The sequence below is a fragment of the Apteryx mantelli genome, chromosome 1, assembly GCF_036417845.1.
Source record: "Apteryx mantelli isolate bAptMan1 chromosome 1, bAptMan1.hap1, whole genome shotgun sequence".
NCBI lineage: Eukaryota > Metazoa > Chordata > Aves > Apterygiformes > Apterygidae > Apteryx > Apteryx mantelli.
This window is the reverse complement of record NC_089978.1, coordinates 70,139,439-70,166,942: the sequence shown is the minus strand read 5'-3', so window position 1 is coordinate 70,166,942 and position 27,504 is coordinate 70,139,439. Positions and strand designations below refer to the sequence as shown.

The 27,504-nt window shown below is 39.4% G+C and overlaps 1 protein-coding gene across 2 annotated transcripts in view; it reads left to right on the top strand.

Moving 5' to 3' along the window:
• The first annotated feature begins 263 nt into the window (after positions 1-263).
• MGAT4A (alpha-1,3-mannosyl-glycoprotein 4-beta-N-acetylglucosaminyltransferase A) overlaps positions 264-27,504 on the top strand; it is a 73,665-nt gene continuing 46,424 nt past the window's right edge. The window contains exons 1-2 of one of the 2 annotated variants that reach the window (XM_067294444.1): positions 264-362; positions 4,932-5,247. In XM_067294444.1, the coding sequence (XP_067150545.1) occupies positions 5,154-5,247 (94 nt within the window). In that variant the 5' untranslated portion in view covers positions 264-362; positions 4,932-5,153. Of the gene's footprint in view, positions 363-1,952; positions 2,007-4,931; positions 5,248-27,504 lie in introns of those variants that run through there. The other variant, XM_067294452.1, reaches the window with a different exon arrangement.

Here is a 27,504-nt window from a genome sequence, read left to right as displayed (position 1 = left end):
TAACGCCCGCGCCACCGACGCAACGACTAGGAAAGGCCTCGCGAGACTGAGGCTTTTATAGCCGCGGCCGAACAGAGCGACAGGAGGTTCAGCCAGTGAGAGGCGCCTCCCGGCGCGACGCCCCCCCCATTGGCTGCCGGCGGGGACGTCGTTAGGCCGGGGGGCGGGGCTTCCGCGGCGGTGGGGCGGGGCCCCGCGCGGCTCCACGGAGCCGGGCGCGGGGGGCGGTTGCGCGAGCTGAGCGCGTCGCTGATGAGGGAGGGAGCGGTGAGCGCGAGCCCCGGCGCGAGCCGCGACAGTCGCTCGCCGCCGCCTCTGCCCGCGCGCCCCCGCGGTTCCCCCTGCTGGAGCGCAGCGCACAGGTGAGGATGGCCGCGGCGCTGTCCGGCAGCCGGTTCCCCCAGCGGTCCCCGAGCCCCTGGTGCCGGCTTCGGACTCGGCTTGGAGCCGGCGATCGGGTAGCGGTAGCTACGGCAGACCGCTCCCTCCACCCCCCGCTTTGCACCCCGCCCCCGGGTTTTTGGAAGCTGGGACCGGACATGCCTCCTTCTCTGCACCCTTTAGTGGGGGTTTGCAGTGGAGGCGCTTCCCCTTCGCGCGCTGGGGATCCCTGCGGTGTTGCCCGAGGGAGGGAGGGAGGCAGGCAAGGGGCCGTCCTGCTCCCCTATCTGCATGCATGCACCCTTTTGCGCGCACATGCACCTGCGTGGTGGTGTAACGACAGCCTGCGGGTCCTTCGCAGGACTTGCTGCCACCCCTTTCCTCCGCCCAGCGTTGGGGGTGTCCGCGGCCCTTGGCAGAGCATGTGGAGGGCGCCGCCGAGGTCCGGAGCACAGCGGGGATGCTCGCTCTCTTTCTCCGGCTGGGGTGGCGGGGGTGCCCGGGAGAGCGCTGCCGCTGCCCCTTCTCTGTCTTTGCACCCTTCCTCTTTCTCCCTCCCCTCCTGGCGTGCTGGGAGCCTGAAGGGTTTTTAGCAGAGTTTGCAGCTTCCTTTTCCTCTTCCTCCTCCCGCTCCAAAAAAAAAAAGGAAAAAAAATCTCATTCCAGACGCGCAGGTTCCCGGACCCGGCGCTCTCCCCTCCATCGCCGTTAGCTCTCGCCCTCTGCCGCCCGGACGGCCGCCGCGGCCGGCGGGGCTCGCCGCTGCTCCGCGGTCCCTGCCGCCCTCCGCCGCTCCGCACACACAGACTCTCCCCCCACGAGCTGGAGGCGGCCGATGCTCGTCCCCCCCCGCCTGAATTCTCGCTCCCCGAGTAAACACTCACGAGCAGAGAGGGGGGGAAACGGCATGGAAGATCCCGCCTAACTCGGGACGCGCCGCGGCGGCCGCCCCCGTTTCCGCAGCGGTCGGCGGCAGCGCGCCGCCGTCGCCGGACCCTCAGCGGGCTGGAGGGGGGGACTCGGCTGCGAAATGGCAGCGCCGCGGCGGCGGCGAGCCCGGCTGTCAGCGCGCGGAGGGCGGGGGGGAAAGAACGTTAACGGTCGCTAACGGTCGCCGGTGGCGGCGCGCGGCTGCCTGCTCGGCCGCGGGGCTTCGCTGAACTTGCGGCGTCCGGGCGGCCCCGGGAAGGGGCGGGGGGGGGGGGACAGCACCTCCCGCCGGGCGCTCACCTGCGGAGCGGGGTGCCGGTGACCTGCTTGGGCAGAGAGGGAGGAAAACGGGTTTTCATTCGCTGGCGGCCACAGAGGGAGCCGGTGTCGGGAGGGAGGATGGAGCCAGCGGGCTGGGGGAGGGGGCTCAGGCTGGGGCTCTCGGCTCTGGGGATTGGGAAATGTTTCGATTAAAATAAGGTGAAAAAGAGTCTGCCTAGAAATTCTCCCGCCTGCTCTCTTTTTTGTTTTCTTTTAATAACGTACCACTCTTGTATGCCTTACAGAACAACCTTCTAAATACAGTACTGCTGCCATTGTAGGTGCTTTTGCAGAATGGGATCTGGTCTGATCCTCTCAGAAGTCTGGCACCCTTCAGGCTTTGAACCTGCACAGCCAAACCTTTCAGCAAGCGTGTAAGGAACCGAGCTGAGCATTTGCAGGGGCATTGAAGTGTATCAGGTTTTATGGTTTGCAGTTGAAACTATGCTTTGTATGTATTACAGGAGTATCTGGATACATACAGAAACTTCGTAGTTTATTTAAGGCATGATTCAGTAGGGTGCTGCTCAGCTTCTGTGAGATGCCAAGTACCTTCAGTTCTCACTGCCTTCAGCATCTAGCAGGGGCATTCCTGTTTGCAGTGGCAAGGTTTAAGTCATATCAGTGCTGGAAAATTTCACAGGCTTCATGTGTCTAGTTATACCCTGTCATAATGTAGGCTTAAACTGGATTACCCCTCGGTTAAATTAGCTTAGTTTGTGTTGTAAATTATTGAACAAATCTAAAGTGACCACCTGGGGGTTAAATAATTTAAGTGCATCTACATGTGGGTTTTTGCTGGCTTAACTAGATCAATTTTTAAAAGCTGAAATGCTTCTAGTACATGTATTGCCTTCATGTATGCAGTTTAATGTATTGAAATACTTGAATGATCATCTAAGTACTGTAGCTGAGCTGTTGATGCCTGTGTTAAGAGGAGTTGGTGAAGGGGGCAACACCAGAAGACCCCTGGTGTTGTGTGAAGTATACAGAGAATAAGGATAAAAGTAGAACCAGCCCACTCAAAACCATGATAATTCTTAATTTGACACAGTTTTGTGCGTATTCACTGGTAATTTAATCATTTTACTACTGGTTTCTTCCTCTTGCCTCCCCCCCCCATTTTAAAATTCTTTCAGTTGGTGTTTTCCTGTAGCTTTAAATAGCACAGTGAGAGGCCCTGATCACGACCTCTAGATTTTGTGGCAGCAAATGTAAAAATGACGCCCAGACTTTCTGGCAAGGCAGGCGGTTCACTTTCCTTGCATTATCAGATGGTATTTTTACTTTCCTAGTTGCCCTGTCTGGTTGCATGTTGGACCAGCTGTATATTTCCCCTGCTGGGATAATCCACCTAGCTTGTATCCTGGTCCATTGTGTACACTTGAGTTGCTCTGGAGGGATCTGACTGCAGCTAGAATAAATAACAGTTAAGGCAGGCTATAGATTAGGCATCCTTGCTTCAGAGCAACTTTAGCCCTGTTAAACCGTCAGTGTCACTGGCATTGTCAGTGTCCTAGTCACTTATTCTGGTAGTCTGGGAATGACTTGAACTGTTCTTGCAGCCAGGCCATTTGAAACTTTGGGGTTTTGAGATTCTTTTCTATCCTTGTTATTAAAGTTCATCCAGACTTTTGTCTTCTGACCTAATTACTGTTGCCTACCCCTCTGACTTTTATGATGTCCATCTCCTATTCAAAGTGCTTGTGCTGTTGATATTTCCTGGCATGCCGTGCTCTCCATGTTAGTTTTCTTTACATCTCTCAGCTGTCTTTATCTTTCATTGTGTTGAATTCAGGTTTCCTATTTCATAAAGCCTTTCACAGTTTTTTCTGTTCCTGCTCATTATTTTGTTTCTTACTGAATTTTACTATCCACTTTGTCCACTTCCCACATACATGCATTTGTTCTGTACCTCATAGGTGCTATGTGATTTCCAAGTTAATGTTTAAAGTCAAAGTCCTGTCTGTGCATAAAATTCCTCAAAGCCCAAAGCACATTACTAGCATTGTATGTGAAGTATGTGAGGTAATCATAGTCAGAAGGTAACCGCTTTCTGTGGCCTGGAAGTTGTGAGCAAAGTTTGAGCATGTGGTTCTGTAACTTTGTTGATCTCTGCCTTTCTTTTGTTAACCACACCTGCTTGTTCATCCTGTCTTGTTTCCAAGTTCTTTGGTAAAGGTTGTGCGTGCTGCAGTAGCTCAGATTTGACTTGAATGTCTAGGTACCAGTATAATAAAAAAAATATTTTCCCTGTTGTTCTAAATGTACCCAGGGAAAAGATTGACAGAGATTGCTTGTGATGGGAAAATTCAAGGCAGGTCTTTCTTTATTGCTGCATAACATACCTGTATCAGATGGAACTTATTGTGGGGAAAAACTGGCAGTACCCTGAAAGAATGTCAAATGTTTATGCTACTTGAAATGATGATTTGGCTCTTTAAAAACAAATCTCCCCGGCTTTTAAAGCAGGGCATGGGTTAATTTACTTCCATATTTTCTTTGTCCTGCTTGGTTAGGATAGTGTGTTTAGATGCTGGCTGTGTTTGAACAGTTGAGGATTTTCTAGTCAGGATATGGAACCTTCATCTGGGGCAAAACTGAACTGTTGGATAAGCTCTGTGCTGTGTCCTTGTGCATGTGTGGTGGGAATAGAGGAGTGATATGGTCGTAGAGTGGTACTTTCATGTTTTTTGTGCATTGCTGCCTGCTGTTACAGATTGAAGAATCTCTGCATGTGTGACTGTAATCTGTGCTTCAGCTGAAGCTAAACTAGAAAAAAAATGGTTGTGGATGGATCAAATATTTTTTGCACTGAGCAAAGAAAGATAAATGATGTAGACTTATACATGCTGTTTAAAGCCCTGATCTCAGTTCACTGGAGATAGTTCCAGTCCTGCAGTTACACTAGGCCCCACTGATTTCAGAGGGGTTTTGTCAAAGTGAGTACTTACAATTGGGGCCTCAAGTTGTTCTGTTCCTGAGAACCCTCTCATATCTGCCAGTACAACACTTGATCTTGCCTTGAGTTTATGATAGAATTGTCATATAGGTCATATATATGTTTATCCTTTAACAACCAAACACGTGAAATGCGGTTCTTCCAGATACAGGCAGTTCTAATGGAAACGGACAAACTAATGTAACAAGTGCTATTCCCTGAACTGAGACTGAGGCAGTGCATGTAGGCCATAGTAGTGAGCGTATAGTAGCATTTGTCTGCTGTATTTTGGTACATGAGGGTCTCTTGTAAATATTGTTTTGTCTTAAACTGTTAAACTTTTGTTTCCTTTAAACAGGACTAGAAGAATAAAGAGAAGTTAACTTATGAAAACTGATAAGAAAGCTGAACAACAGTTTGGAATGGATTGATTTACGATATGTTTGATATATGAGAGCCACGTTTTGTGTTGCTGTTGGCCAGCTGCTGCTGCTGGTGGACTTTCAGCTGACTTCATTACAGCAAGCCCAACAGATCCTAATCGCTAATAGAACGTAAACAAGTGTGATGCTGAAATGAGATGAGGCTCCGAAATGGAACTGTGGCCACCGTGTTAGTGTTCATCACTACTTTCCTCAGTTTGTCTTGGTATACTGCATGGCAAAATGGGAAAGGTAAGTAAAAGGCTATGAAAACAAATTGACCTCCATGTGAGTGTATGGCACAGGAATGAATAGTACAGCATATGTGTTGCTGCTGTATGTTAGTAATCTGTAAATTGTATGTTGACTACCTCTGCTCCAGAAGGTATTGCCTTGGTGAGAAATAAATACCTGCTAGTAGATTTTGAAAATTAACTTGGAAGGAATCCTTTTGTTTAGGAAAAAAAAAACCTCTGAAGAGAAACAAATACTGCTGTTTGAGGGTTTGGTTCAGACTAAATAGGGTTTTTTATCTGGTTTATGGTTTTTGGAGAAACAGACTTTTCTGGGTGTTTTTTGTTTGTTTTGTTTGTTTGCTTTGTTTTTCTTCCTATAACATATGGCCAATGAACTAGGCTGGAGAGTGTTATTTTTGGTGCTGCTTTCTGTCTTCCCTGATGGTTTGGTGATGGCAATGGCAAACTGCCAATCAACATCATTGAGTGATTTTTATTTCTTGCTGTCTTTGAAGGAAATGTACGATATTTTTTGTCTGAGTATGATTTAATAAATGCAGTAATATGAACAAGTTGACCAAGTAATGGGAAATGCATCTATTATAATAATATGAGCAGTCTCATGAAATAATGAAGAAACTGTCATGTATAATAATTTTTACCTTTTTTATATATGTTTGTTAATCATGTTGCAGTCCATGTGAACCTGGGAAAATTCTGGTGTTCTGATGGTCAGAACTGTTTACTGCGAATAAGATGTTTTGGGTTTGTCCTTCAGGAAAGCGAGCAAACTTGTTCAGTAGTGGTTTCTAGAAGCAGGATATTTGTTTTATAAAGACCTGGTCTCTTGAAAAATAGTAGACTGTGTCCTTCAAAGATAAAATCACTTTAAAACACATTCTGTCTTAAATGAGATTGTTACATGGTTTGGTCTGACTGTTCTGCTGAGAACCTTGTCTTCAGTTGTGCTTTGGGTCCAATAAGAAGAGCAAGCTGAGAATTTCCAGGAATACCGTCTGTTGTAGCACAGCCAATGTGCAACCTTTCTTTAAGTATACAAGAAGAATGAAAAAGATCCTTTGGGAATAAGCAGATGAGTTCTGTGGCATATTGACTGTTTTTCCACTGGGCATTTGTAGGAGAAGCAGATGCCATGTGGTCTGATCTCTGCTGTAGCAGTTGGTCAGTAGGCTAGCCTTGTGAATGCAAGCCTCAGTAAAAATGTCAGGTTCTTGAGGTTGTGGTAATGTACAGATCTTTTAATTGGGCAACAGAAGGGTAAAAGTGCCAAAGACTGACAATAAAGGGTATTTAAATCGCACATAAGTAGCCTTTTTTTTCATTTTGGTTAATACCATACACATTCTCTAATTAAACTTCATGTTACTAATTCTTTCCTTGCTAAAAAAAGGTCACTACTGAGACAGTACTGGTCTGTATGGTACTTGGTGACATTCAGTGCATGTTTAAGTTTCTGGTGGTCAGACAGCTCTGTTTTTGATACTTGTTTTTTTCCATCTGAGTGCTCAGAATAAATACTTCCTTAATGGTAGTATAAAAGTTATGCTTTTTATCTTCCTCCAGATCTTTCTGTTGAACATTAAGATGGTAATTTGTTAAATAAAAGTCAGTGTAACAAGATGTCAGTAATATGTTAAGTAATCATGAATTGCAGTTATGTAACTACAATCTAAGCAATTTGCTCTTAAGGTGTTCCTTCAAGTAAAATTTATACATAGAATAAAATATTAAGTTTTATTTCACTTTCTATCTTAGACAACCCGTGTAAATTAATAAAATACTAAGTGTAAGACTAACAGAGATTTGAGTTCTTTTCAGTACCATGTTTTAAACTAGAGACATTTCCACACCAATGAGAAAAGCTTTGAAACTGACAATATATGTCTGGTTTTTTTTAAGAATTCGTTTTCTAAGCTTGATATCATTTTATGTTTATTTAATAAACCTTATGGGATGGTCTTTTAATTCTTTGATCACTTTTTCGTTTCAAATTATTGTTTGGCTCAATTATAAGCAAATAAGGCACTTGTTTCTATTCATGAGAGGCTCTGAGGTTTCACTACTAGGATCGTTATCTTTTTTTTATTTGTCTACATTTATATGGTATGTGTTAGACTCCTGTAGGCATTTGTCAGTCTTGGATAGCAAAGTAAATCTACACTTAGAAAGCACTCAAAAAGAAAATACTATTACAATTTTTAAAAGAAAAGGCAAACCCCCAAATTGTTAGCTTCTAAGTGGTAACCAAGCAAATTTTGCTTTTTAAAAGCAGAAGCATAGTGCCTTGCTCCAACAACCTTAAACCACTCTTCATATGATTCATTTTAACTGAAGAACTAAGGGATCTCTGCATAAAGACCTTGGATGATTGTCATTTGAAAAGCAGAACTGTTTGCACAATAGTGATAAGTCTGGAATGATGTGGTATTTCTGCAGATCATATCTTTCTCTAATAAATATATGTGGTCCCAGTGTGTGAAAACATACTTGTGCAAGGCAGGGTTTAGACATTTTAAGGTGATACAGACTTTGATACTAGTTTAAAGAGCAAAAATTTATCTCTAGAGATCAGTGCTTTACAAACTGTAAGGATAGGCTGAAAAGTTGTTGGGAGTTAAAGTAAATACTCTGAATCCTGCCTTCCCTGGGAAGAGCATGATTCTAGCTTAGTCTGGTTGCCAGATTATATAAATAACAATGATCTGTACTGTGAAAGGTTATTTGGATGAAGTGGCTAATTACATGTTTTTGTGTTTAAAGTTAACTGTGTTCTAAGAAGGTTGACTGAATTAGCTCTTATCTTTGGAGAGTATCTTCAAAACTAGGGCAAGATCTTTGCCACTTCCTGGACCCCATGCAATATCTAGAAGCGCTGGAGCTGTAAGAAAGCAGTACAAACCCTGCATACACCTGGGGAAGACCTCTCCCTTCTGTGGGAAGCACGAAAAAGAGTTGTAAAACTGCTTTCTGGTGTTTAAAAATATGCTTGGACGTGATTAACTCATAAATGAAATACAGATTTTGGAAATCCAGTCTTATCAAAATGGAGATTACTTTGGAGCATGTAAGAAAGCACTTTTAAAGGATCTGCACTGAGGGGTGCCGTTCTTTTGTCACTTCATATTCACAGTTGGTCAGTACAACTTAAGAGGCCCTTGAATCCCTCCTAGGGCTGGACTCTTATGCAAGTGACAGCTTTATGCTTAACATCATCTGTTGTGACTGGATCATGCTTTCCAGTACTCCTGACCTGCACAGTGTTGCAGGACTTCACCACCTCATTTTTGAAATGCAGTCTTCTTTATCCTAAAGGCACTGCTCTTAAGAAGATCCAGCTAGTACAAGGTATTACTCTGTAGCTATTATACCAATCACAAAAATTACATCAAAGATGTGTGCTATGTAGAGTGTGATCTTGATGTTTTGTCTTCAATGTGACTAGTGGTCTGAGTTTGAGTACGTAATGATCCAGGAGGATTCTGCTAAAGAACTGCTGCTTGGGCCCAGCAAACCTCCTGTCATCCTCATGGAAGTTAGTAAGCAAGGTAAATAACTTACTGAATTAGGGCTGATATGGTAGAATGAACTTCCTTATCAAATATTCATCTACTTCATCATTTGCTTTCCACATGGAAGTTCTACCCTGATCCTGTCATCTTTGGTAAAAACACACAGCAGTCTTTTTGCTTAAAGTATGTATCCTTATTCTTGTTGAAAGACAGTAATTAACAGTGCCTTGTATCACTTATGGAAGGCACTTGACTACTGGAAGTGATAAGAACCTGTACAGAGTATGGATCCTAAAAATCTGAGACAACTTAACCCTTCAGGATTGTCTAAATGATGTGGTTCCCAAAGCAGTGTATGCCATCTTTTTTCCATGCAAAAGATCCTTTTCTCTAATGTAGCTCATGAGATAGTTAACCAGCTTTCTAGGCTTGCTGAATATTCACTCATGCTTAGGCAATGAGTAGGAGCTACTTTATTTAGTAGCAACCGTTGTAGCAAATTTTGGAGTTACTGTTGCCTTCTTGCTGTTAATGATGACCTTTTCTCTCCTTTAGAGAGGTAAGAAAATGGCCTGACCTGTATAATAAAACTGTTGTCTCCTTCCTCTTCTGTCTATTTTCATAAAATTAGAATTACCCTACTGTGGTGCTCAGCCACAATAATTGTAAGTGCTAAATGATATCCAAACTTAACAAACTAAATTAATTTAGGAATAGGAAAACGTAACAGCCTAAAATGAAAGGCATCATTGATGGGAAATTTTGCAGTGAGAATGAGGAATATTACTTCTTGGAGGAGAAAAGTCCTACAGAACCATGGAGGAAATGGGACAGAGAGGAGAGGAAATAATTATTTTTTTTGGCGATGATTATGCTTATTTTTCTTGAAAAATAGAATAAAAATCTGAAAGATGCATCTAAATGCTTTGCAACCATAACTCATCTTAATTTATGCTTTGATCCTAAAAGAAGTTATCTGAGTAAATGCTGGTTACAGTCTTCTGGCTGCCTATTCTAATTGTCAGTGTTATGTGCCAATTTCCCAATGATGTGAGTTAAGACTAATCAACCAAAAAAGTTAAATGGACAACAGATGGAGAGGAGTGGAGTTGGAGTAAGGGAAAAGGAAGGAATGGAATGATAAAGTAGAAAGTGCATATAACAATTCATGTCAGTCAATTTGTTTGAGGAAGGTGAACAAGGTCTATTTTTCTTTTCTTTTGAATAGAAGGGAAGTGTTGGTTTCCTTTAGAAATGCTGTTGCAGATCTTCTAGGAGCTGAATTTAAAGGAAATAGTTTCCTTTTTCTTTTTAACACCAGCACATGAGTATTACTGAAGTTTTAATCTAAAATACACTTCAAGTTTGGTTTCCAAAGTTGACAAATTCATATGTGGCTTACTGATATTAGAAATACAAGTTGAATTTCATGACGGCCAGTCAGGAATGTAGGTTTGGTTTATTGTGAGTCTTTTGCAGTCAATGAAAGTGCAGATGAATCAAGTGGAAGAGGTACATATTTCAGCTGCTCAGGTGGGCAGGCTGCAGTTATCAGTACCATTGTGTCTGTCTCATGCCTGTTGCAACAGAACTTCTCACTGACACCAGTAATTTTGATGAGTTGCACTCAAAAGGATCACAGTGAAAGGGACCTTTTGCAGCACTGCCCCATCCCCTTGTCCTGTGTTTCAATAAAGTGCTAGCTGGATTAGCACAACGTTTTGTGGGATTCTAAACTTGGTTGCTCCTGGAGTATATAATGTGATCAGTCTTGGCTAACAGCTTGAGATACTGCTCTTTGATTGTGGGCCAGCCCTCAGGGTTGGGGAAAGCTGCTGCTTTTGCTCTACGTGGGTTCCTTTAATAGTTGTTCAGCCTGAGTCTTCTATGGTTGCATGACTTCTCCAAAACAGTCTGTTGTCTCATGCAGAGGATATCACATGAGTAACTTAGCCCGGAAAGACAGTTGCTTCTGACACAGCTGCTCATACCATAACAACTCTACTGCAACAACTAAAATGTTTGCCATGGATTGTAAGCCAGCATTTATCTTCTTTCTTTATCTCATACTTTCTTTCTGGAGTAGTTACCAATAGATACACCCTTATGTTTTTACCAGTGAGCAAGAGTGGCTCCTCTGTGATCTATCCTGGGTTTACTGCCGGTTGGTATTTTCATTAGTAAATCTGGGTGATGGAAAGGAGTGAGTGCATATGAAATTTCAGACTGCACCTTGCTGGGAGGAGCAGTAGAGTTAGGCTGAGCGGTCAGCATTCAAAATGTCTTCTGCAAATTTGAGACAGTCAAGAATGGAGGTGAATGGAGGATTGGGACAAATCCCAAGTGCTGTTGAAGGCAGGGGAAAATGCCCCGGACGTCCCTTTCCCATTCAGTATTCTTGACTATTTCTGCCTTACTGCATCATTCAGAGACTGAGTGTTAGGATTCTAATTAGGAACAACAGTTTATTGTAAATCACGTGCTAAACCTGAGTCATCGTGTTATTGCAGAAACAAAAAGGAATCCAACAAAAAAGGGTTTAGTAGTATAAAGTATACCATTCCTGCAAGACGCAGGAAGTGTTCCTTCTGCTCTGCTTGCTACTGTGTCCACTTCCGGATGTTGCACTGCAAAGAAAATACAGATTCATTAGATAGGGTTCAAAAGAGCAATGAGTGACTGAAGATCTAGAAAATGTACACTGTAAGGAAAAAGTCAGTGTACTGGCATTGCATAGCATAAGGGAAAGGTGCGAGAAGAAAGAATGATAATTTTCAAGTGTGTTAAAAGTTCTTGCAAAAAGAAAGGATATGATCTGTTGTTTGTGGCCATAGTGAATAGGACAGGATATAATGGACTGTAACTGAAGCAAGGGAAAGTTAGATTAGACAAGTGGACAAGATATTTCTAATGATGAGTTCAGTTACATACTGGAGTATGTTGTTGGGAGGGATGAGGAATTTCCATTATAGGAATTTTTAAGAGCAGATTAAACCAGTGAAGACAAGTCAAAGTCACCAATACCATGTTTGGTACCAACAGAGATTTGGGCTAACACAGAAAAAGGGAGCTGCACTGGTTTTTTAAAGTCAATTTGACACCAAAAAAGTCAAAAGTAGGGAAGACCTCCAGATGAGAGAAATGATAAAACTTTGAAGTCATCTTGTTAAAGCTAGTTTTGAACGGGAGCCTGGACTAGATGACCTCCGGAAGTCCTTGCTAACCTAAGTTATGCTACGTATTCTTGACTTGGCCAGGTTTGTTTCTACTTGTGCTAAGAGTGACCTGCCAGCGCTTTTCATTAGTAACTAACATTGATGTTTGAGTAAGATATGCAGGAGTTGCCCCTTATTATGGTGACCAGTTGGTCTCTTAAAACACACGAAATGTTTCCTTGTATTTTAGCAGCTTCGCTTAACCTATTATTGTTAATGTTCACAGACCTTTCTATGCACAGAACCATTAAAATATTGTTAGCAGAATTTCAGAAAGTTGCTTGTTTTTATTTTTAAGTGTGATTTTTCCCCACCCCCTCAGTTTAGAGTAGTATCTTATTCAGTAACCCAATACCCCCTGTGCAGTCCAAATTTTATTTGTTGTATGGATAACAAAAAACCTTTTTTTTATTTTTGATACAATCCCTACAATTAGAATCCTGTAAGTTGTTTCTTGTTTGGGCAGAACATTGGTAAACCTATAGTGTAGTTTTGTTTGTTTATAATGAACTGTGTTTTGTTTTCCTGAAAATGGCAGAAAGTGAATAGAAAGTGGTTTCCTTGCTCACAGTGCAAGGCTTTCTTCCAGCTAGTCCCTGTCTAAAAAGCAGTTACTCTAGACAGTCTTTTAGAGCTGTGCTTCCAGCTGCTTTTTGGGTTGTCTCCTTGGCTTTCATGCAGCTTTCTGTCATTTTCTGCTGATGCTTCCCGTAGACATGCCATCTATCCATCAAACAGTAAACAACAGAAACCCTCTTTTTGCTTGTGACAATATATAATTTTAATATTTTATTCTCAAATTTTAAAAAAATTTTTTGCTTATCTCATGGAAATGTTGCTAGTGTGGCCCACAGATTCATCATGACCTTGCATATCAACATCATGAATATGTAGATTTCCTCTGACACCTCAGAGAGGCTGAACTAGATCTTTTTTCCATTACAAATTACTAGTAAAGTAATTTGTAAATAAACAGCCCTCATATTTAGGTGTGCAGCCCCTAGAGACAAACTGTAGAGGTACTATTGGAGAGAGATTTGAATGTAACCAATCTGATGGGGTCAGGTTATGACTTGTGGGATTGTTGTTAATTTGCAACCATGCAGGAGCACGGCAAAACTTTGATTCTGGGTTGTTTGTAAAGTGGACAAGTTAGAAAGAATCTGTACTTGGAAACTGAGCTTGTTCAACACACAGTCATTGAGGCACAAATCATCAAGGAACATCAGCAACCCCTAACCACCAGCAGGGGTGGAATTAATAATCAAACTTCTATGGCGCTTCAATTTTGCTTCCAAAACTGTAAGAAGATTCAAAAGTTTCAGCTCTTAGAATAGTGTTGTAATTGTGAGGTGGTAGCACGTCTTCTGACCGCTGTTGTCTTTGGTTAGCTGAATTTTCTCCTAGTGTATTAGAATGTTGAACAAGGGAATATTTGGCCATGCATCTGCCATTACTAATCTCATTTTAATTTAGAAAACGAGTTTTTCTTGTTGTAGTTCCTGGTTTGTACGCGTATGTTTTGTTGGCTTCAGAGGGGAGGGAAAGGAATGGTTTAACTCCCAGAACAGAGTTATTGACAGTTCTATAGTAGAAGTAAATCATATTAAAGTTTTCAGAAGCTTTCAGGCTATCAAAACTGAATGGTTGCTTTTTCATTCTGAGTCATGCTTTTTATTTCCCTGTATGCCATTTCCTGTGCCACATTGATCTGTTGCTGAGTTAATCCATCCGAGAACATGCAGCATCTTAACTTTCAAAATCTGAAGCCTGAATGTTCAAACAATGTGTGAACATAAATATGAATGGTGGTTCTTGAAGATGGGTTGGGGGTACCATACATCTGGGTTTTCCTGGACATAACGTCTTTCTCTTCATGGAAATCTGGCCTGGGCAGAAATCCCTCAAATGCAAAGTTTGTTAGCCCCAGATGGATGGTGCTGCACAGGCATGCTATTGCTGCCTGCATTACCAGAAATCCCAATTTTGATCACATCATGTGTAGACAGTGACTGTTTAGGTAACACCTTTGGGAAGTTTTATGCAAGTGTGTATTTGGTAAGTAACTGAGCAATTAATTGCACAATAGTCCCCATGCTTTTGGGATGCCTCAGGGGGATCAACTGCTCAGCTATTGCCCAGTGGGTTGGCCTGTGTGCTGCGAGTCACATGGCTCCATGCCTTTTGGGAGAATGTACAGATGTGCATGAGTTGTAGAGTTTGACAGTGGAATAACTGTGCTCTCTTCTGATGTAAATAGGACATATGCATTCATAGGCAGAGATGACCTTTATTAGGTCGGGGCTCGTTTTCCCATGTTCTCCTCCTCTGCATGGCTTTACTGAGGAGGCAGTTGTATATGAAAAATGTGCATTTTTATAGCATCCTGAGAAACTGGAAAAGAGACTAAAGCTTTGCACTATATTTACTGTACATTGCTTTAAGTCTAACTATATTTAACTTAGTTTGACATTTTTTGACTAGGAGCGAGCTAAAATGGGATGCAAGACTTTACTCTTTCTCTTGTACTTTGGAGAGCCAAAGATGAGCTGCATCCAGTTTTGTGGTGTTTTAGCTATGTGTAGATTGCGATGATCAAAAGTTTGAATTGGGTGAAGTGAGAGTTTATCCTCATGTAGAAAGATCAATTGAAACTAGAACATTCATCAAATGCGCTACATTCAGTGTTTTGTTATGAGTAGTACCAGTGTCTTTTCATTGTTCCCTAGGAGAGTCATAACGATAAACTATTGACTTGGGCAGATATGGAAAGTAAGATGGCTGTGGTTAACCTTTTTCAAAAGTTAAAATGTCATTGCAGTTTTTTTCTGTCTTAAGGCCTGCCTCTTTAGTCCTTTTTTTTTTCCTTCTGTCACTCCTTCATAATAATTTTTTTAATCTGTCCTGCTCACTTAGGTCAAATTTGGTGTTCTCAATAATACTGTGTTCCTGTAAGTTTTGAAGAAACAGGCCATTAGGAAGAGGACAGTCCCTGCTTGGCCCACGGGGAGGGAAGGGCCAGACCTGAGCAGCTGTGTTGGTTTTTGCTGGTTGGCTGGCTAGTGCTCGTGTTCCCGCTGGCCACGCAGCAGGTGCAGAGCTCTCCATCTGCTGCAGCACTGCTATCTTTTGCCTAGCTAGTGGTTAAAGGCAGATGCTATTACTGTGTGATGTCTTCAGGGAAGTGGGTAGATAAGAGATGGAAGTGTTATGGGGAAGTCTGGAAGAAGCAAATGTATGGGGAGAGAAGCAGGGGATGACATGAGGGCTCGGGTGGTGATGCAGAGGCAAGGGCAGAATGCCGGTTCTGCACGGCTGGGGTTATAGTGGTGGAGGAAGCGAGGATCCTGGGGTGGGAAAGGGAGTGTCAAGGGAGAGCCGGGGCCACTGGGATGTAAGTCCCACAAGTGAGAAGTTAGAGGCAGCTGTAGGAAAACAGATCTAGGGAGCTTGTGCGGATGTAGTATCTCTGTTTGGTTTGGGATGTTTCCCCCACCCCATCACCCCACCCAGTCTTAGCTCTCACTAGTCGCACAAAATTGCCAGAGTGCAGGGTGAGAAAGAGAGAGGTATTTTATTTAAAATTCAGGTAGACGTTTTCATATAAATTATGCATATTGGCTTTGAAACTTGGACCTGATTGTTCATGATACTGTTGATTTAATGCTACTTAGAAGTGTAGGACAAACTGCTTATGATTGTGTTCATGAGTGTATTTTTGTATTTGGTCATCTTTTAAATTAGTGGAGAATAGCCTTCTGATTCTGGCAACAATCTGTACTTGAGCTGCTTGCTTTTATCTGCATTTAGTCTTGTGGTATATCTTACTTGGTATTTGTGCATATATTTATTGTTGTTGTTAAATGCACCATACAAGAGAAAAGCATTCATGGCTGCTTTGCTATGTTATTTATTGAGAGGTTAATTTCCTTTTTTAAAAATGAAACTATAAATGTAGCAAGCTGTTCGTTAAGCTTTTTCAGATAAAGTGGGTGTTGCCATTTTTATCATAAGTTGTATATAAATGAAACTGTAGAGTTGATGGCTGATACAATTTACTGATCATTCTCACTGATTAAAAAGTTGTACATATATTGCAATAATGGGTTAAAAGTAATGGGACACTTAAAAATAAAAGCTTTTACCCCATGGCAGTATTGTTCACATCTTTCAAAAGTAGACGTGGACTTTTACATCCACAATTTTTTATGATGCAAAATAGGGGTTTTGAACAAAACTTTAGTAAAAAAAAAGTCTTATAGAGGAAAAATCAAAAAATATTTTATTTCCATTCTCCATATTAAAATGCAGTTTATAGGTGCATAATGCTTCTTGCATCTCTGCTTCTGTGGGAGTAATTCCTATGCTGGGCTAAATCTTCCACAAACTCTTCACTTCTTGGTTATTGAAAGGGCCAGTGCAAAAGTTACAGTTCTGCTTGGAAGCCTTAGCCCATTTGAAATACAAACCTATTTGAACTACGTTTCCATGTGGCATTGTAGCATCACAAACTAATGTGGAATAATGTTGATGAAGAGTAGTGTAATGTAATGGCAAAAATAATTAAAAATATGTAATTAAAATGTTGATTTGGGAAAGTTAAAATGTCAGTTTTTTCACGTTGAATATTTTGGAGGCTTTTTTAGTGAAATGTACGATATTTCAGCTTCTCATTCCATGCGACGCATTCCAATGGCTTCAGTCAAGTCTAGCTGGAAACCCAGGAGTGGCTTCTCTAACCTTGTGAAAGCATGTTCACTGCTGCTTCTGCAACATTCTTTTTCTGTTTACAACCTCATGTTTGCCACGATTGAAATTCTGATCCCTTGAAGGGTCTTATTTGACATAAAAACAGACATCATTTTTAACCTTGTTCTCATGTTGTTGTTTATTTATATGAAAGCTAAGGCTGTGAAATGCTAACAAAACAAATACAATGGATTGAGTCCATGTCAGAGTTGAGATTAAACTAGTTTCAGGTGTCCAGCTATGGGTGAATTTTTGATTGTTCCAATGCCAGAATTATAGGCCTGAGTGTGATCACCAGTGATCATGACTGCATATTAGCATGATGATCGCTTCTAAACCTGAGTACCTGATTTTGTTTTCCAAATACAGCTCTATTTGTCTGTATTATAGTGACCCTCAGAATACTGATGACAGACAAGCTCTAGTAATTGCTTGACATGGATGCTTTCAGAACAAAAGGACTATGATCTTTGACTTTATCCTTTGAAACAGGAAGTCCATCAACACTAGGCATCTTGGGAGGCAGTGGCTGGCTTTGGTTGCAGCTGTATAGTTAACATTGTGTAATGTTAGCAGCACAACAATTTAATTGTGTGATAGCTGAAGAAGGGAAAGAAGTGAGCTGATATCATATCAGTTGGTTTTCTGAATTTTCTAATGTGTATTGTGGTATGAATACAAGGAATAATCTGTGCAACCTTTGACTAAAACTTTAGCTATTTAATTTTAAAATCTAATTATAATTGTAGCTGTTAAAGCAGGAAGTAGATGCGGGGGCATCAGATATGCAAAAGATTTTGAAAAACTGTAAAATGCAGATTCAGTTAACGACTGGCTGTTCTCAAGATGTGACTGACAGGATTAGAGGAAGTTTGAGTGATTGCCAAATTGATTTGGAAAAATGGTTTGCTTTTTGTACACCCTGCATTTGGATAATAAACATTTTCAACAAAAATGTTCTTATTATGATCTTCTATAGAGACTTCTTTTTCTCTTTTGGATCCCTTTTGCAATTTTAATTTACTTATCAAGTCTATAACAAGCAAAATCAAAGACCCAACTTTTACTTTCAAGAGTTTTGTTATAGCAGAGAGCACGATTTTAGTACATTGAATTAGAAGTTTATTAGCTTATAAAGAGGTGATATACAGAGAAATATTTCTTAATTAAAAAAACAGGCATTTGAGATGACCAGGACAACATGTATATTTTGTTTTGATACCTTAAGATGAGTACGCGTAGTTGTTTTTAGAAAGTAGCTGAAAATATTGGCTGGTCAAGGTCTGAAGAGAAACATGAGACGTCACAGGTGGTTTCTTCTACTCAAACTGATGATAAGGAGTTGAATTACCTAAAGGGTAATTACATTTGTTTACACTGTCAGCAAATCTTCTGTAGGTATTTCAGGTGAAAGGGTTGTCTCTCTTGTTCCCTTATAGCAGATATGAAAGAATAGTGCTTTACCAGGGTTAGTTTTTGTTATTATATTTAATGTTAAAGTTATGATAGCACACAGAGCTAGCTATTCATCACTATAAAGCCACACTACTAGGATCTGCATAAGCAGTTGCAGTCTCTGTCATAGATCTTGTTGGAACTGAACGTAATTAGCTGTTATGTATAGTTTTAAGAAGATATTTTTGGTTACTGATAGCAATAACATATATATGAACTAAATGAGACAAAAGTTTAGAGATGGGAGCAAACATAATAAATGGGTACAACATGTATGCTTAGTACAGATCTTTCCATGGAAATGTAGAATGGATTGTTTGGTTTTTATATATAAGAAAAGCATTTCCGTTGCATTTTTGTAAGTTAGGTACTTTAGTTCTTCACTGTTACCAAAAATGCAGTCTAGATTTCAACCTATCCCATATCTTGAAAGTAGAGTATGTTTCAGTACTATGATTGTAACATTTACCCAACTGGAACTTCATGCTTGCTTAAGCAGTAGTTCTTTTGCATAAGATTTTTATTCAGAGTTGTAGCACAGCTTTTTAACTGGTAGTTTATTTAAAAACAATCGTGACATAATGATCTTTGTAAAACCTGTCACTGGAAATCATATTCCTGTTTTTAACACTGTGACATTACTATTGGACATTTCCTAGTTTCTTTTGTGCTGTTGTACCTTTAATCTGAGCCTTGTGCAAGAGAGAAATATTAAAGTGAAGGTTTTTGCCAAAGGTTGTTTGAAGGTAATGATTTTCTGACATTGCAAAGAGTTAATATCTAAATTATACAAATTCAATGGATTGCATGTTCTGCTAAGCGCTTCCTTTATTATAATTTCTTAGATGGAACTCTTTGTGCTGTCTATTCCTTTGAGGTGAACGATTCTGTGTGGAAGATGCTATAAATTTAAAGTAGCTGAAAACATCTCAAATACTGAGAGAAAAACAGATAGGTATAAAGCTCTCAGTGTTTTGATTCATTACTGAACTATGATATAAAATACCGAAATTGCCTGGTTCAGAAGTTTAGTTGGGGAAAAAAAAAAACAAAATCCTCACCGATTTTATTCTAGAACTGTTGTTTGTAACAAAGTGTATTTTACAAGCATTGCTAGTCTTTTTGGTCTCTTGATTGTGTTTTAATAAAATGAAGCATGTTTCCTCAAAACTGAAATCTTTCTTCATTCTAATGAACTGGATACAACTTGTTTTAAGATATTAGAAAAAGCCCCAAAGATATAGTAAATTGCATATGATATTGCAAATCTAGTATGACATCTGATTTTTGTAGTATTACATGAGCTGATTTCCCTTATGCAGGGGGATTGTTATATTATCTTTATAAACTCTATATAGATGCATTATGAGGGGGAAAAGTTAGAACTGTTTTTTTTTTTTTGAAATGCTTGGCTTTTTGTGAATACAATTTATGAAGCTTGTATTTATTCAGGGCTAGAGATGTGTTAAATGCTGATTGCTTATTGTGGGACTGATTTAGCCTATGATTCAAGTGACCTTTTTATACCACTTTCCCTTTAAAGAAGAATTGCTCTAACAGTTGACAGTGCTTCTTGGCACTGGGAATAGAATAAAAACCAAATAGCTGGAACCTAAAAAGCCTGAGGATTGAATTAATCAGTAGTCCTGGGCAGTGTCATTTGCTAGGCAAAGAAGTAAAAACACTAGTTAAGTTAACAGTCAAATCAAGACAAAGAAATTGTAAATGTGAGATTTCTTTATTTTTTCCCTCACTGTAGCTTGTTGGGGTTTGTTTTAAAAGAAGACTATCAGCTCAGATGCTGCCAATAACTCTTCCCAAACAAATCATATGTTTCATTATCCTTATTGTCTGAAGCCAATGCACAGACAGAACACCATATGCTTCTTCTGACTTGACCTCCTTAGCCGTGGGTGTGTGGATTTTCTGATGCATTATTCTTTTTATTCCTCTTGTCCAAAGTAATGTTCAGACCCTCTGTCAGCTCTCGTTGGTTGAGGTTTGAGAATGGTGTCATAGTGGGATTTTTATAGCGTTATAGAAAATTTTCTAAATTGTGACCTTTCCGTATTGTACAATTTGTATAGAGAGGCAAAGGTGATCACTTGCAGGGGGAAACATTTAAAACTGTTGCTGGCTGCTCTATCCAGCTATCGAAGTACCCCTTGGAAAAATCATTCATCAGTTGTCACAGTTCTAGTTGGGCTTCACTGGCCTTCTGATTGGTTAGGAATAGCTTACTGTCAGGGTTTGAATTTGCCAGTCTGTAAATTCAAAAACAAATTTATTTTAAGGAAGTATTTTACATACATTTAAGTTCAGTGATCCTTCTGAGACCCACATGTATACTGAGGAAGTAGAAACTAGGCAGAAACACTTTTATTGTTACAGAAGCAAATGAGGATGACAACTTTATTTGCATTGATGCTTGTTACAGTTTTGACTACCTGTCTGGGCACAGCCAATACAAATGTTTTCCTCCTTGCTTCAGGAGGATTTGTTGCTAACAGCTGTTGTTTGGTGGTGATTCAGGTAACTAGTGAATGTAAGCTTTAGTGTTCATGTATTCAGGCCCATCAGCCAGGATTTATGGTTTGAGAAGGTCCATTAAGTTTAACTCCTCAAGTTAAGGAGAATAATAAAATAAGCCATTGTCCAGCTTAAAAAATAGAGCAGAAATGTTACATAGCTGTTTATTGTCTCTATTTGGCAGCTAAATACAAACTCTTCACCTTACAAACTCTCCTTGATTAAAAACATATTTGAAATCTGTTGTGGGCTAATCTTCATTTGAATTGGAAGTGAATGTGCATATGTAGCCTGCTAACCCAAAAAGGTGAAATCTCTTACTGAGGAAAGAGGAAGGTTTGGAGCATCCTTTCTACTGCATCAAGGAATTGCTTAAAAATGAGGACAGAAGTGGAGAAAGGTTTGGGTGGCTATCTGCTATACACTTCTGAATTTTCTGCCAGTGCTGTGGGCAAGTCATAGAGGACAAACTACTCTTGGAATTAATTGGTTGTGATGCAAACTCATGTGTGTCCTGCAGTTCCTCTGTCATATTATTCTTTTGCAAGTCATGTGAATCTGCCTCTTTGGTGTAAGGTGCACTACCAGTGGAAGATGAAGCTGCTGATACTCTATTTTGCTTGAATAACTTGGGATTCATAGAAGGACAGTTTAATGTGATAATCTGATATTAATATTGTAAAGGGAGTCTATTTGCCTTTTTTTTTTTTTTTAATTTAAAATAGCCTTGGTTTATATCATGAAATCTTTTGAAAATTTCATCCGGAAGTAGCTGAAAAACAATAAGGAAAGGTTACATTTTTTCAAACTTGTATGAGTTCTGTTTAAATTTATACATTTTACGTGGTGTTAACTCTTTTTGCAGCTTTTACATTTTGAATTAACAACTTCATTTCTTGAAAAAGAATTTTGCAATATATGAGCCTCTTAAAACTTCGGACTGTTGAAACACTAATCAGGATATGAGGTTCCTTGTTACCTTGCCATGCAGTAGCTTTCAGTGAGACATTGTTCACTGCTTCAACAAAGTTTGTATATTTAAATTTACTTTGTCCTCTATGAAGATGTTTTATTCTGTAACTGTTACGATTGCTAAGTTACTTTTAGTACATTTTTATTAAAGATACCATGGCAAATGGGGGAAAGCAGGTTGTAGGAATCTCATCTGTTTTGTACTGCTTCTGTTTTTCTGCTTTTGTATAGTGGAATCTGTGTTAAAGCAGAGTTTTCTACTTTTTTAAAAGCATGGTCACAAGTAGATCGATTCTGAAATTTACATTTCAAAATAGAAAGGTTTTACCAGTAGATATTATAAAAGATCACATTCAGATTACTTTAAAAGTTTTAGTGAAAACAACTTCAGCTCCTGCTGCAAAGGAATGTTTAAACAAAAATATCTGGACCTTGATTGGATCAGGCCCTGAAATTTTCAAAGCAAACACTTCAGACTTGTGCTAGTGTGTTAGAATCAGTGAGAGAACAAAAAACATTTTTTGTTTATACTGATTTTGAAGTGCAAAATGTGAACAAATTGCAATGGAAAATTAAATAATTAAATTTATTTGGTTATTTTTTAAAATTTAAGTAAGGAAAAGCTTTGGAAAGTTCACTCAAAAAGAATAGCTGTCCTTCACAGCAAATGCTACTAGAAATAAGCATTTTTTTATAATGCTTCTAATTCTAATAAATAAATTTCTATGTGGAAGATAAGGGCAATAAACAATAATTCTGCCAGATTGTTTTGGTAGAATGAAATACCAGATTGCTGAAAACTCCTGACAATTTGAATCACAAGATTAGGATAAAAGAATGATTTGTGCTCTTGTTTTCCTAAATACTTTTTTTTTTACTGTTTTGTGAAGCAAGAAAATTTTTTTGTGATTAGTAGGATGTATTTTTATGTAAATTATTTACCTTACTTTACTGCCTTTAATTCCATAAAATAGTAAATTTGCAAAACTGCATGTTGTCTAATTCTTTCAAAATAATAATATAACTTTATGAATAGCCATAGCTGCAAAGTTTGTAACTAAAAAGGCCCATAGAATAAAGTGTTCAAGTAGGACTGACACAACTTGACCTTGAGCAGTTTCCTTAACAGCTTTTATTTATAGCATGTCTGTTGTTAGCATTTACAGTATATTGCCTTATTCTATATTTGCATGGTTGATTACTTTTCTGCTTCAGATTTTATAACTCATCATAACTTGCTTGTAAAAGGTTTTCATTTCACTAAAGAGCTAATTAGCGTATGAGGAGTAGTCATCCATGTTAATATATTGTAACACTTCAAGGACACTATATATCCACTTTTAGGCTGTTTCAAGACAGAAGATCAAAGCCTGATTTGTAAACACCATTGAAACTTAATTTTTTTTGGCCAAATTATTTGAGACCCTCTGACTTCACTTAGTTTGACATTGTTGGGTGTAAGTATGACTTGTGCCTGTACACAATAGGTTTGATGTCTCATAACACTGTTTTGCCATTCTTGTAAGTCTATATGGCACAGTTGGTTTCTGGAACCTCCCTAATATCTCTTTGATACAGACAGAACTTTTTGGCCATGCCTGTGTAATTGTTTTGATGATTCCTCTCCCTTAGCTCCCCACATTTGGGCATTGCAGAGCTCATTGCTTCATTGTGCCTCATGAATATCCTCTGAACCCTGGAGCCACCTCTAAAGCGCAGTGAAAGCAATGGCCAAATTGCCTCAGTAAATGCTGCTATGTGTCTCCTGTCTGTGCATCTGTACTTGAATGCTCGATGGTTGTATTGTATCAATGAGAGCAGGAGTTTGTACCACAGTATTGGGTAATTGTATTTACAGTTAAGTTTTGCAGAAACCTGCCAAAATTGGACGTCTAGCCTTTGTCAAAAAAAGCTTCAATTTTAAGATGATGCTGAAAATGATTTAAGTGCTAGTATAGTAAGAAGAGTTTTGTTTGATTTACTAGAGGAATTCAGTCTCTTTTCCCCTTGATTGACACTGAAAATAATTTAGTCTGCTATGTATTAGCATAGCAAGATTTTAATTAAAAAGAATATCAGGGTGTAAGGCAGAAAGAAGGCTACTAGGTCAGATGATACTCGCATGTCATAGCTTGGAAGGTACCTGGATATTACAGATCAAGCACTGTCTAAACAAATACATGTTTTGTACATCCCTGTGGGAATGAAGTGCAGATCAGTGCAGGCATTGTCATTACTTACTTGGATACTGCTTTACTTCATAACGTGATTTGATGCATCACCTAAAGGATCTGAAATGATCATAGAGGCAATGCAGAACTTATTTTTACACCTTATGTAAGAAAAATAAAGAAACCTTCTTGTAATAGAAGTGCCAGATTGAATTGACTGACACATTGACAACTTCCTAACTCTCTGGGGAGTAATGTGCTCTTCCTATGCCTACTGACTCTATATAAATCTCAGTGTGGAAGCTCTCTGTCCATTAAGCCCTCTATTTCATATCAACTGGTAAGTTGATTAACATTCTTGATGCAACTGTAACTGGAATTAATACATGAAGCTTGTTACTATCTCTGACACATGATATCATGGTAATCAGTGTAGTTTTTTTTATAATGGGAGTAAAAGTTTTTGAGCACCTGATCACATAAGTGACTGAATTAGCACTTACTGTAGTATATTCTTACAGATTCAAACATTTATTTAATTGCATTTTAATAACTTTTCAACAAGGTACGTATGAAAAAATGAGCCATTTGCTGTGGAACCTTTACTTTGTAGCACAGATGCTTCAGCTGAAACCTTTTTTATTGTTTTGTTTTTTGTTGTTTTATTTTGTTAGAAGGTGCATGCTGTGTAGGTTTTTGGTGGGGACTAAGGAGGAGGAACCCTAGGGATGGAAGAACAACACTGAAATGGTTATCACTGGTATGGACCATAAACTTAGCTGTTACAAACACATTAGTGAATTTAGTACTGTTGCCAGTGAGACATTCCTCATTTGAATAAGGATTTGAATATCCACCTCTTGGATAGAGGGCAGCTCCTGCTGCATCGGGCATCTGTTCTGGCTCTTACCATTTTCCTAATCGAATATTTGTGTGTGATGTGTTGTTGCCAACCAAAGCCTTAGGTCTATGTGTCAGAAGGCAGTCATTCTTCCTGTTCTCATCTGATGAACAAAGAGGGCGAGAGATTTCAAAAATGCACTTTGGTAAAGGCAGGAAGTATAAATCAGGCCTATAATGTGGCAAAACCCTGCGCCTTCTCTACCTGCCTTGCTGTCTTTCATGAGTGCCAAGTCTGTGGCTGGTTATCTTTTCTTTCTCTGTGGGGCAGATTCATTACTATGAGTGTTTAGCTGATTTGCAGTTTGAGGGAAGGCTCAAATGTCTGCTGTTGATATGGAAAGGTCAGAAAGCTTTTTCTGATTTTGTTGTCTGATGCATCTGCCTTTAGAGACAACCAGCTGTACCACCTCGAGTAAATTACAGCTTGCTTTTTTAAATACAGTCACCTTAGTTCAATATGTCCTATTTCCAGTTGTGGAAATGGCCTGTGATTTAATACATTTGTCAGCCTGCTTGATTGGTAAGACAAATAATGTCTCGCTGTGCTTTCATACTGCTTTTTATGTTGGAAGGAGTGCTTCTTTTAGCAGTCAGTAAAGGGCTTTCCTTGAGGGAGAACAGCAATATTAACTGAGAATTCCTTTGTCTGAAGCACTCTTGGGCTGCTGTTCAGTTTGTAAGGGTCTTCATGCAATTCTGCTCCCCTTCTCCTCACCCCACCCCCCCTCCAAAAAAAAAAAGAGGGGGGCATATTACACAACAGACACAGAATTTTTTCTTTTCTTCTTCTTTTAGAGAGTGGCAGGTTTTTTTTACTAGAGTCACAAACTATCATAACACGCTCAATAGCAAGTAGCGTCAGGCTACATGCAGTCAGAAACTGCAGAGATCATCAGGAGTGCAAACTCACTTCTTTAGGTAGGGTCTGGTTCTTTTCCTTTGACAGCCATTCAGTTCCTTTCAGCAAAGAGACACCTCCAGCGGGTCACGAAAAGTCGCCTTTGATATTATAGTGCCTGTACCCCCTTTTCCCAGTGCAACATTAATGAAGGTGGATGTACATGCGTATCATCTAAATAGGTACTCCTCTGGGCTCATCTGCTGCTGCTGCCCAAACGTATGTAAATAAAATCTTCTGAATTCCCATATCAGCGTATGTGCAGCTTTGGTCAAGACTGCATTGTGTTTAGATGCTCTCAACAATATTAAATTGCATCTGCAGCCTGGTTGGTGGCTCTTAAATAGTTCTTTAAACTTGTAAACAACAAATTGGGTATTTTCAGTGATTTGTTGCTGTGATAATACCAGTATCTTGACCAGGAATCCTACTCAACTGGCGCACACACACGCGCGCACACACACACACGTATATATGGGTTTCAAATGCGCATTCTGATTAAAGGTTTGGTGGCTGAGGTACCTCTTTCAATATTGATCCATCTGTTTTCTTTTTGAGTGGTTTATGGTGAAATTTATGATAGCCAAAGATGGCAGAACATTGCTGATTCTAGAAAGGTCCGCTTTTCTACTCTACCTCATCTACCTTTTCAGCAAAATGAGTTTTTTTTCAATAAGAAAACTAACATGAACAAAAAACCTAAGAGCTGTTGACAGTTTTAAGAACACTGAAGCTGAATATCCATAGAATGGCATAGGTTGTGTTTTCAGAATATTTTAGTCATGTTGTTGTTCGGAATACTTTTCTTCTTGAATTATAATATACTGAGCTTTCTGCCAGTACAAGTAATTAACCTGCAATTTGGGCTTCTTTTGCTATGTCAGTCAAGCTGAGATAATCTGCAAAATACTTTCATAAATGGACACTACAGCATGTTTTCTTGTTCCTTTACTTTGATGTCCCATTTTTTTATTCTAAGGGAAAACTCTCTTTGCTGTTAAAATCATGGATTGAAGTACATTAACAGATTAGACCAGACGTACAAAACCCAAAACTTAGAAACCAGATGTATACTTACTAAGATGTTCAGAAACTCCTTGCTGAGTTTAGAAAATTGGGATCTGGTTTAAAACTTGTCTTATGAACCGTCTAAGTTTGGAGCAAAAATCAAATGATGTAATCAAGAATGTCTGTGGCTAAGAGGAGAATGGACTGAGTTTGTAACTTAGGCTAATGTCTTTTTGTGATGACATTTTTTTACGGTAGTTTAACAGGACAACCATGAATCTTCCAGAGGAAGAAGAGTAGGCTGCAAAAATGAAATTCCATCTCTGGTCAAAAACTTGCAAACTTTCACAGTTTGGTTTGAATTTTTAATTTTCAAAATACGGTGTCAACTCTCAAGTGAACTTGTCTAAATTCTAGGCTCTGCATATGTAGGAGAACAGCTTGCAACAAGAAAAAAAAAGAAGTTGAGAAAACAAACTACTGAATGAGTTGACATAGTGTTAATTTTCCAAGAAGTGCAGAGCATCAAGCCAGCTAAAATATTTAGGTTTTAGCTTCTGGGATTTTGCTGAATCTACTAGAGTTTAAATGAAAATGACAAAGAATTGATGCTTTCAGTTCTCAAATAATTTCTTAACAAGAATGTTTTTATATGAAGTATGAGGGCTAGTTATTTTTATTTGATCTTCTTGGCTTCCAGAGCAAAGTATGGAAATGAATCACCTTCTCACTTTAATATAAAATGGTGTATCATTCTTAAATAAAAATATGTGCTGAAACTATCAGAGACCAAATGTGTTTGATGTTTGCTACCACTGCTGTTAAAGAGGGTTGTTTTATTTG